Consider the following 12,560-nt stretch of genomic DNA (forward strand, 5'->3'; position numbering starts at 1 on the left):
AAAATATTCGTTTGGAGCTTAAATAAATATGTCAATAGAAGACCAACTACGATATTAAATTGTTTTCATATAATCTTTGTGCTTTTTTAACAATACAAAAAAACTATGTTGTTACATGTCAACAAGTAGAAAAAATGGGAATTTAAGTTATTTAATTGAATTTCTCGAAAACCGTTGCTCCTAGCGACACCAATAAGGTATAACTTTTTTAACTAGAAAAGGTAGAGGAACAAATTTTATGAGGACAAAATGACATACGCCGTGGCACAAAAAAGTTTAAATGGCTTAAATGACTCCTAATTGTCGATTGTGGCACCCTCTAGAAGATACACCGAAATCGTTGATAAATTTGAATTGATCATCTCCAAAAACCCCTATATAATAAATTTCGTGAAATTAGCCCGAACGGTTCCAGAGATATTGAGGAAAATTTGATTTAATTTTTCAACTTTGGCACCCTGTATCTCAGTTATTTTCAACTTTTGGTATAACATAAATTTATCTATATTGCATTATTTTTATGTCATAAATCCATCGTTGCTCTGTGTCCCATTACTTAAGACTCACCCTGTATAAAAAAATGATATTTTGGAAAGACGTTTTTATTTTTCCCTTAGATTTACTCGGTGAGGTAATTGAAAGTCTACATCCTTTTTTACAACACGGCGATGTCCGATTTGATACCCGACGTTTCGATTTACGGCAACCATCATCAATTTAATTTTTTGTTATTGGTGGTATCTTAATTTTAACGTTTTGAATTCAACTTTTTTTCTGAGGACCCTGTATCACTGTTACAGTTCAGTCTTGCAGTTTGATGCAACTATCAAAAAATCTGTCTGTGCAAAGTTTGCCCTCGAAATAATATCCACATTTGTACAGATTGCAGGAATAGTCTGGCACTGTTAGGGTAAAATCCCCAGTTTTTTTCAAACGTGATATTCACAGATGAGTGGGAGCTTACGAATGATATTCAGTAATAAAAATGAACATAGCATGATTAACCCATTGAAAATCTACAATGACAACATGTATTACTAGCACCATCTGACCAAATTTCTAGGCTGCTTTATTTGACGGTACAATCTTGGCCCATATATATTCGAATACATTTATTATAGATGTAATAGATTATATCCACAACAATATTAGCTTTAATCGGTTGATTAAGTTTTAACTGCAGCAAAACCGTGCTCCGCCACATAATTCTAGAAAAATGGTTAATTATTGGTGTCAAATATTTCCCAGTAGTCATTTTAAACAACGGAGACATAGGTTGGCCCGTGCGTTCACCAGATCTTTCCCCATTAGACTATTCCTTACGGGGAGGTGTGAAATACGTCATTTATTACTCTGGGCCCACCGATATTAAAGAGCTTTACAGAAAGATTATCATAACGTCAAGAACCAAAATAGCAACAAGCGTTTTTGGAGATCTATGCAGAATTTAAGCAGATGCGTAAAGCTGTTCTTGCAAGCAGAAAATGAATCCTTCGAGTACCTCTTCTAATTTTCTTTAATTATTTGTTTCTTATTTTTTCATTTCATAAACACTCTGCAAAAACAGGATTTTTCATAGTTTTACCAGGCTGCAAGACTGTTGATTCAAAAATATGAAAATACAAAATGTCGCCCGTAAGAAAAACTAATTCGATGATGGCAGTCAGAATTCGAACAAGACTTGGCCACATTATAAGGGAGAACAAACTACAGTAATGAACTGTGAATGATTTTGAATTATTTTACGACGGGAAATAAGCTGAGGGAAACAGAAATATTTTTTTCAAATAGTCAGTTTTTTCCGCATATCTTTGAAAGTCGCCGGGATTTTCCAATATTAAAATAGCATATTCCTGAATTTCAAATTGCGGAATTTTGCCCCGATTTAACCGACTTGTTATTTTTTAGAAATACCGCGGACCCCATATGTGAGGGTTTAGTGAATTAAATTTTTTACCATTCAATACTTTCAAGCATTTTACACCGTTTTTAAGGTTCAGTTGCGTGAAAGTTTGTTGTAAAATTCTGCTTTACTTGCTCTCAATATACGATTTGGCGATTTGGTAAATTTAACAAGATATGTAGGTAATTTCTATTCACCAGTCGAGGGGAAAGTTTTCCTACAGCTGATAATAATTGCTGTTGTATATTGCCTGTGCAGATGGTCCAGTCCCTAACCATGCGAGGATCTTCTGATTCTGACCGTATAAGTTTTTAGCTCATTTGTAATTTTTTTACATCATGGAAAATGTCTTTTAATCAACAATTTGAGACGAAGCAAGTGATAATACGAAGGACACTTACGTTAGTAAACATTCCTCGACTTTGCTGACGGCCTTAAATCCCAAAATAGCAAATATGACCACACTGGCGTATATGGCAGTCATAGCATTGCATATGGAAACCAATATTACGTCCCTAACGCAGTTATTCTTGGGGTTGTTGTAGGAACCGAACGCTATCAATGACCCAAATGCCAGGCCAAATGAGTAGAAAACTTGAGTGGCTGCGTCCAGCCACACTTTAGGCTCCATTAACATGTGAACCTGAAAAGATACATTTTGATAAACTCATATGCAGATATATTAATAAGAATAACGTACCTTAGGCTTTAACATATGAGCAAGTCCCGCACCTGCTCCTTTCAGGGACATTCCCTCAATGAAGAATATTGTCAGTACTAAGTATGGAAACATGGAAGTAAAGTACACCACCTACAAGACATTAAAATTATAGTTTTAGCAAAATTTTAAGTCATACGTGCACCTTTCCAGAACTTTGAATTCCTTTCATAACAATAAAGAACACAACGATCCAGGCTATCAAAAGACATAAAACTATCCACCATTTGGGCGCTCCAGGGTCATCAATGGAAGGGCTAGCGTCTAAGGTGACCCTATACCAAAAGTAAGCTGTGGCTGAGGATTTCTCGCACTCTTTAAGAGTTTGATTGGTTAAAGGATCTATTGGACATCTCTGCCATGGAAGCTCAAACTCGGACTAGAAATTGAAATTATTTCAGTTAGTTCAATACCAGGATAGGTTTAACCAGAACGAATTAGTGAATAGAAATATACCTCTTCTATACATGTATCACCAGTTTAAGGAGAACCATTGGGATTGTACAGGTGAGAGAACGACCGCATGAGGTTTAATATGTCCCGGTTTAATAATAACCAACGAAGAGGATTGCGAGGCTAATGGCTGATGTGGGTGGAATCAATCCGTTCAAGATCTCACTTCTATGTTTAGATTAGTATCAATTTCGCTGCCTTCGCTGTAATGGAATTTTTTTTTAATGTCAGAGCAAAAAGCATCAATAAAAAAAAAATCCAACGCCAAAATTTGTATTAATAAAAATGGTGAAAGAGTGAAAAATCCGGACACTGGACTGACTCCGCCCACTTCAACCGCTAGCCTTACGACTCACTTCTTTGTTCTTTGTCGGGGGCGTAGTAAACCTTACGCGATCATTCTCCCACTTACACAATTTCTATGTTTCTACCTGAACTAGTGATATCTGTCTACAAACATATTTCTTGTTTCCGCATGTGCTTATTACCAAATTCTCATTCCGATACTGCTGAGTTTATAAAACAGATCTAATCTGAGGTACCTATTAACTTTAGTATTAGTAGGAAGGAATCATCCTCATGTAATAATCGTTCTCGAGAAAAGCTAATTTTAAAATTTAACGTATTCTTAGTAAATACTTTTGAATTTAGCTGTAAACTGTGATTCTTTCAATCTTAAAGCAAATTGAAAGTCAAAGAATCTCTGATTTTCTTAGTTCTAATACTAAAGATAAATCGTCGATTCACTGTGCCTATGCCGCAATGAAACAACAGCTATTTTTGACTTAGATTTATTAAACATTTTTAAGTTACAGAATTCCAGGTCATTGACTATTGAACAACTTGAGGATAAAAGAGTTGAGGAATATCTTTGACGAATATTTTCCTATAAAAAATATCTTGGTCAGGGACATATTGGTCATTATTACAAAAAAAAAATACATTGCGCTTTTAAATTCGATACAAAACTGCAAAAACATTTAAAAATGGACATTGACAGGTGAGAACTGACTTGAACTTTGGACATGATTTTACTCGCCGTAGGAGACAGAATAATGACAACTTCGCCTTACTTGTTTTACCTGCTCATGTGCAGTTCCCGCCAATTAAAAATTGGGCGGGATCATAGAAACCAATCAGGTTGTGACATGAGCCAAAGTGAACATGTCAATGAGATTATAAAGCTAACTGCCAAACTTTAATGGACGTGTGCTGAATTTCTACGCACAATATGTTAGATATTGAGACAACAATTTAGCACGTTCCTACTAAATTTTGATATTTGTTAAATTTGTAACCTTCTCGGTACGTTAAATTCTGTCGCTGTTAATATTCATTATATAAGCACGAGCAAATAATTAATTTCTATAGCCCCGCCCAATTTTCAATAAGTTCAAACAGCATAGAAGTTGATAGTTAAAAATTCCTTTAGCGTCGCCTACAAACTTTGAAAAGTGAATATTTTTTCGCACGTGCCTATATCTATTATTTTAAATCAGGTGCTGAATTATTATTTACGTAGTAGAAAGCATTTTCTAGAAAAAATTCATGGCGGATCCGCAAAAGCAATAGAGCGTGTAAGTTTAAATAGAAAGGGCATGTTAGGCGACCTTGCCTCACGTGTTTCTATTTATTGAGTTCATCGGGCATGCGTGTCTTTACGTCACAAAGCGGGTACACACACCTTATGCTGCGCAGGTCAGAAAACATACACACATCCAGACCTAGCCTGGAAATAATGGAAATAAAGAGGGGACCGCAAGTAGATCGCAATTTTATCGTGGATAACACAAACTTGTTTTCAAAATTATAGGAAGTTTGGATGTTTTCACACTAAGACGAGCTGATACCTGCTTGTGGTTTTTTCCTTCCATCCTTTACGGACGAACATCGCAGGTGCGCATGTTTTCGATCGTGCGCAGTATCATGAGTGTGTACTTATTTTGTAGGCACACAAGCCTGATAAAGCTGATAAGTAGAATCATCAGTGTCACTGGATTACCCAGCATCCTCTTTTGATTTACACTTGAACACTGTGTTCTTTTTTCGAATTTTCCAATCACTCTTTCTATATATACCCCACTAAAAACTCAATTTTTGTAAATTAATTGTCAGTTTAACCCTCTCAGAGCGAACCATTACAGCTTAAATTACCTCGAAGATTTTTTTCTTTTAAATTTGTCCAAAAAAATACAAATTTGTTTTATAAACGAATCTTATTTATACATTTGTTTATAGTAGTTAGAGGAATTATGATACTACTTATAGCATTTTGTAATAATGCACAATTATTCTTATTTTGTACCGAGTTCTGGAAACACATTTTTTACTGGATATTCAATACAGCGAGCACAGGATGTGGCTAACGGAGGGTGGCATAAATTACGTTACGAATAAAATACGCTTTTGAAATGCATGTCCCATGTATATCAGGGCATATCTGCATACATCTACGAATTTAGACACACTTTATGTAGCATATCATATTCCAATCTTCAAGGGTTTTCAAAATATACGCATTGGAAAAACGGCCGTGCTCGTACCCTTTTGAACACCCCGTATCTTTATAACCATTATGACAAAAGCCGTTTTTTATTGAATCTTTGTGTCTGTAAATAATGCCCGCAATCACGTCCAAAAATTTTTTAAAGTACTTTTCAATCACACTGTAGACATACAGGTGATTCGAAGAACTACTCTCTGTTAAATTTGAGCAAATTCGCGTAGTTCGTAATTCAGTAGACGAAGAGGAGCTTTGGTATTTCAAAAGCGTTACTATCTACTTTTCGAAATTATGATAAGTAACATTATTTTAACATAACAATCTAAAATTTTATAATAAATAATACTTATAAAGTCCTTTTATAAGAAGAAGATTTACTAAAAAGCAGTATTTTGAGTGGTAATTATCCAGAAAGAGAAAAGAATAAGGAGAATTGTTTTTTAGGATTACTTTAGGAATCGTAATGGTAACGATGACAATTTAAATCAAGCTTTAAATAAACGATGATGGCTACCCAAAGACAAATCAATCCAAATGCAACAAATTTCATATCCAAAAAAGAGATAAATGAAGAAGTGTAATTTGTGCCAGAAAAAGGAAAAAATCAAGTTGGGAAATATTAGATTTTTAATGATGCCTTCCGAAGAATTTGGAATCAATTCTGTGCTATGATTTTACCCAAATTAATTAATGTCTCTTGCAGTTTTCATGATTCCCATGGGCTCTAGTCGACTTCTAAATTAAGCCATTCTAAATATACAAATTACAGCTTATAACGTCAGGACACACTTTCCTACAGTATAAAAAGAAAAAAGTTCGTATAAACAAACATATGACAGGAAAGACTTAGATTTCGAGATCCAAGTTGTTCAAAATAAATAACCGGGGAGAACTGTCATTGTTAATTTTCTAAAATTTTGCAGTTATTGTAATTTGCTAGAGTTGTATTTTCAGTATAAAATCAATTTTTGTCTGCCGCCAGTGGCGTACTTGGGCGTGAGTCAGTCGACGTTTTCGTCATAAAATGTAGAAGGGCAATAGATTTTTTAACATTTTCGTTATTTTCATACTCCTAACATTTTACAAAAAAAAAATATTTCTTGATATTTTTATCTAACGTTAACCCATTCTTAAAAAAATGGCCAGTAACTACAAACAACAATCATAAAAATAATCGGTTGTGAAAAAAATCTAAATATATGTATGTTGAAAAGAGCCACATTCCAGTAAAATGCGCGATTTCAATTGATTTATCATTGATTGTCTTACTCTTTCAAAAATTTCTGGAAAATTTTATACGACATTGCAACTTTGAATTATTTTTCTCGCAATTGAATTAAATAAATAAGTTTTTTTCCAAGGATACGTTAGTATTAAGCAAAAAATAAGAATACATTTTGTGTTATAAAATATTGGGGGAGTGCGAAAATAATAAAAATGTTAAAACATCCATTGGCGTCCTACTCTTTCTAACGAAAACACCACCTACACACGCCCAACTACGCCATTGCGGTAGATGAAAATTGAATTCCTACTAAAAATGCAGTTCTTTACCAATGTATAATATTTGCAAAAAAATTGTAAAGACCTAGCATTGACTGTTCCAAATTTATTTTAAATAATAATATACAAGATATTAATCAAGGAAATGTGTTTTACAAAGTTCTTTAACAAATTTTGTCAGAAAAAGTTCTTGCGAATGTAGGTCTGCAACGTCTTTGTGTAAAAACTAGAGTATTTAAATTTTATATATTTTTTATTGTTTTTGGAGAAAGATGTAATAATCAGGCAAAATTGTAAATATGTAGAAAATAATATATAGGACGTTTAAAAAAAATGCGGAAATTTTTAAGTGGGTTATTTCTCATATGAATTCTCAGTTCATTTAATGGAGAAGAAAATTCCTGTAAGCATAGGACCAGAAACGTATTGTTTCCAAGAATGTAATTTTTTTTAAATTAAAGGTTGTTGAAAAGTAATTCGAATATCTTTAGACTGATTTTTTTAATATTTGCTAGCGTTGTTTGTAGAAATAAAAAGCTGATTTGGCCCTAATTACGTTAAAATCTTTAAGTCCAATGACGAAGGGGGGGAAGGGTAATTTACCCAAATTTATTGACAAAATAATGTACGCCACTGAGTTTAATTAAATTTTAATATTTTTTTCAGATGAAGCAACTAAAAATAAAACTTTTTTGTCTCTTGTATTTGTGTCGTATCTTGCTTTGTTTACGAGATAAAAAATAAAAACCATTTTATTGCATGTCCAGTTATCATACAAAAACATTGCCAACAGACATTATAGAAATGTTTGAAAACAATTCGACTAAAAATCACTGTTTTATTCACTAACATATTAGATGTGTTTAAAAATTAATAATGTTGATGCCATTTGAATGTGTTTTAGGTAAAAGATATATGAATTATTTTTCAAAAATCAATATTAAAAAAAATTAAACACAAATCTTGGAAACAATACTTTTCCGGACCTATTTTTGTAGGATTTTTTTCCATAAAATGACCTGGGAAATAACCCCCTTAGATATTGCCGCGTCTCTTTTAAACATCCCGTATAATAAATGTATAGAAGAGGGAAGTGGCCATTTTCAACAACTATTATAGTATGAAAGTTATTTTAATAATTTTAATAATTGTTATTAAACCAATTTTACCGAAGTTATGTTAATTGCAAACCCGTTTATCTCTAAAACGATTACTTCTACAACCATTCTCCAAGAGTACCTTTTTCCAATAAAAGTAAATGTTTAATGAGCCAATTAATAAACATTCGCATACTGTGTAGCGCAAAAAAGTAGTGCTAGTTAAAATGCGATTGAACCCTGTATATGGCGCCCTCTATCAGTAATAAAAAAAATAAGACAATATTTTGATTTTGCGTCACAAAAAAACCCCCGTATATCAAATTTTGTCCGATTATTACATCTCTGTGGGAAAATACAAAAAAAAAACAAATTATAAATGAAATTTCAACACCCTCTAGTTCGTGAACAAACATGTTGCGGGCTTACATTCATAAGAACTTTTTCTAATAAAAAATCAGTTAAAATGTCATCCCTTGAAATGAGTACATGTACTTAACTAACACCCTGTATATTTTTTCATTTTCAACACACTGTACCTCGGAATTAAGGCGTTTCCAGCCATATATTTACAGGAATATTTTTTCTTTAAACACCATAAAAAATTGTGTCCTGAAGCGTCGGAACATATTTAGGAAACACCCTATATATTTATAAAGAGACCGTTAAAAGTGAAAGATATTAAATGAATAACTGGAGGAAAAGCCAAGTGTTGCCCTCGATTAATGATGTAGATCTTTATTCGCGCAAATATCTTAGGTTAGTCGAATTATTATTCACCAACCTTATATTCATGGAATCGCACCGTCATCAACTTACGTTTTTATTACAATCAGAACTGAAGAATAGATCGTTTCCGCTGAATCATATGATCCCATTATTAAATATTAGTTAGTTCTTATTAGATTGATATAAATAGTTTATAATCATTTTTAAAGGTTAACAATGAAAATATAAAGAACAATAATAACCCATGATAAACAATAAGTATTCAATATTTTATATTTCTAATTAATTTATAATACAAGTTAAAAAAGGTCGCATGTTATTGCAGACGCTCTAGACCCGAAGAGCGTGACGCCCGTAATGACGCTCCATAACTCCAGCCCTATTATTCAAAATACACCTGAATATGGATGAAGTCTTGAGAGGATGGGAGAAGAAATGTTGTCAAAAGGGAGTGCCTAGAAGTAGCTATATTTATAAAAAGTTGGAAGCTGAATGTGAAATATAACGTGGAAAAAGTTTAATGATGTCGGATCATCTAAGGCACCTTACCTCCCATGTATGTGCAGTAGTGGTCAAAATTATAGCAACTTTTTGAAATTTCAAATAATTTAGACTTAACGGCCTAAATTCAAAATAGGTTTTGAAAATATGATTCTACGATGACTGTTGATGATAGAAGTATATAACGATAAAACAATAATAATTTGTATACAAAAATAAGAAAATCTATTCATTTCGACCTGGACAAAAATATAGCAACTTTTCCAAAATAATTATAAAGAGTAATAAAACTTCACCAAACTGCAAAAGAATTGTTCAATAATTGATATTTTGCATAATACCCTCGCTGCTGAATAACTTCTGCACATCTTCGTGGCACTGAATTCATTAAATTGTTGATGTAATTGTTATCAATACTCTTCCAGGCTTCTTGAAGTGCCTGAAATAAATCCTGTAAATTGGAATATGTATTATTCCGAATTTTGTTATCCACATATTCCCACAAATTTTCTATGGGATTGAGATCGGGAGATTGCGGTGGCCAAGCAAGAACTTCTATCCTTTTCTCTCTAAACCATTCTGAAACAAGTTTCGATTTATTTTTGAGGTCATTATCTTGTTGGAAAATGCTTGTTAGTGGCATGGTTTCTTCAAGATATGGTTGTAAATGATTTTTGAGGATGTCTCAGTACATGCGACCTTCTATTTTGTGAAGCGGACCCATACCGAAACTAGAGAAACAACCCCAAACCATAATCGAACCTCTTCCATGTTTTACGGTTGGTAAAACAAGCTTTTTTTGCAACCCTGCGCCTTTGGGTCGCCTAACGTATGATGGGCCATCACTTTTAAATACCAAGTGTACCGGTATGAAGTGAGTGTCAGGATATAAATGTCTCGATATAGGGCATTTGTTGTAAACAAACCTTTTTATTTGTTTGCTTGGTTGGTGTGCAAACTGACAAACACATTTAGTACAAATCAAGTCCTTGAACAAATAACAATATATTATTTCATTGTGCCAAAAATGTCGGATTTTGTACCACAAAATGATGATTTGAGGAAAGCATTAATTTTTTGCTTTTATTTGAAGAAAAGTGCTGCAGAGTCGCATCGAATGCTTGTCGAGGCATATGGTGGTTATGCTTTATCAGAAGTAACATGCAAAAGATGGCTTCAACGATTCACAAATAACAATTTTGGTGTGCAAAATTAAGAACGTGGCAGACAACCAAAAAAGTTGAAAGACACCGAACTGCAATCAATATTGGATGAAGATGACACTTTAAGTCAAAATCAAATGGCAGAAATGTTAAATGTTGCACAACAAACAATTTCTGACCGTTTAAAAGCTATGGGAAAGATCCAAAAGTGTGGAAAATGGGTGCCGCATCAATCGAATGAAAGACAGATGGAGAACCGAAAAAACACCTGTGAAATTTTGCTTCAAAGGCACGAAAGAAAATCAGTTTTGCATCGAATTGTTACTGGAGATGAAAAATGGATTTATTTTCAAAATCCGAAACGGAAAAAATCATGGGTTGATTCGGGACTACCATCAACATCGACTGCAAAACCAGATCGATTCGGCAAGAAGGCAATGCTGTGTGTTTGGTGGGATCAGAAAGATGTGGTGCACCAGGAGCTTTTAAAAAACTGGTGAAACCGTTAATACTGTTCGCTACCGACAACAATTGATTAATTTTATACAATGCATTGATAGAAAAACGATCAGAATGGGCCAGAAGACACGGGAAGGTAATTTTGCTCCATGACAACGCACCTGCACACAAGGCAACGCCGGTTCAGGATACCATCAAAACACTTGGCTGGGAGTTGCTACCCCATCCGCCGTATTCACCAGAATTGGCTCCTTCGGACTACCATTTGTTTTCATAGATGGGACACGCATTGGCTGAGCAGCACTTCGATTCCTACGAAGAAGTAGAAAATTGGGTGTCTAATTGGTTTGATGCCAAAGGGGCACATTTCTACTGGCGTGGTACCCATAAATTGCCAGAAAGGTGGTCAAAATGTGTAGAGAGCAATGGTCAATTTTTGAATTTTTTTTTCCTTGTTAAAATTGATGTTTTATTTTTACAAAATAGCGCTCCTTTCATACCGGTAGACCTGGTAAGTTAAATTTGGACTCATTACTGATGACTACCAATTTCCACTGTTCAGATGTCCAGCGTTAGTGATTCTGCGCAAACTGAAGTCGGGCTTTCACGTTCTTCTTAGATAGCAATGGTTTTTTCGCTGGTCGTCTACCAAACAATCCACTTTCCACTAATCTTCTTCTTATGGTCTTGGAACTGATACGAGTTAGGCCCGTTTCCTCTAAATGTGATTTGATATGAGTGGATGATAGAAACGGATTTTTTTGACACATTCGAATGATCCATTTATGAGTTCTTTTTGTAGCTTTCCTTGTGCGTCCTGAGTTTTTTACAGCTGCTTCACTTCCTGTTTGTCTGAATTTGTAAATAATTCGAGATACAATTGACTTATGCGCTTTATACCGCTCAATGATAATTTTCCTGACCTCTAATGAGACTGTTTTACCTCGACCCATAATGAAAATCGTCGATTTAATTTAGAATATGAAACGTATTTAAACCCACAAGTCTGTAAATCAAGTGAAATTTAAAAATTCCAAGAGTTGCTGTATTTTTGTCCGGTATTGAAAAAATATGTTTCGATAGTTTCCTATAGGAATTGTTGATATTTTATCTGGATTTATTTTAAACATCGACGGTTGTGGAATATAAATAATATAAAAAGGTATATTGGGTTTAGCCGAATAGATACATTTTATTTAAAAATTTTAAAAGTTGCTATAATTATGACCACTACTGTATGTTCTTCCGAGGAAAATCATAACACGTCGAGTATAAATAAATTCGAATAGTTTTTCTCATGTGTACCCTCACATGGTATTCATTAATCTAACGGACATAATAACGTTTTTTCACATTAAATCTAAAGTGACCTACAATCCAATTTTCCTGTTGTCGTTATACAAGCTTTACTATCATACTATATTTATTTGCCCCTCGATATCGTGACCTGCATTCTAAGGGTTGCAAGTTGGTTTATTTCGTTTTACCAGGTCAAATCCTTCGTCAATCATTGCTTCATTTAAGATATTTT

At 33.8% G+C, this 12,560-nt stretch overlaps 1 protein-coding gene across 1 annotated transcript in view; it reads right to left on the bottom strand.

Annotated features, from left to right (window-relative positions):
- The window catches only part of LOC136346747 (sodium- and chloride-dependent transporter XTRP3), a 54,760-nt gene that overhangs the window by 33,594 nt on the left and 8,606 nt on the right, over positions 1-12,560 (bottom strand). The window contains exons 3-5 of the mRNA XM_066296136.1: positions 2,767-3,000; positions 2,604-2,714; positions 2,305-2,546 (exon numbers count right to left, since the gene is read on the bottom strand). Of these exons, the coding sequence (XP_066152233.1) occupies positions 2,305-2,546; positions 2,604-2,714; positions 2,767-3,000 (587 nt within the window). The remainder of the gene's footprint in view (positions 1-2,304; positions 2,547-2,603; positions 2,715-2,766; positions 3,001-12,560) is intronic.

This window comes from Euwallacea fornicatus, chromosome 24 (assembly GCF_040115645.1).
Source record: "Euwallacea fornicatus isolate EFF26 chromosome 24, ASM4011564v1, whole genome shotgun sequence".
Classification (NCBI taxonomy): domain Eukaryota; kingdom Metazoa; phylum Arthropoda; class Insecta; order Coleoptera; family Curculionidae; genus Euwallacea; species Euwallacea fornicatus.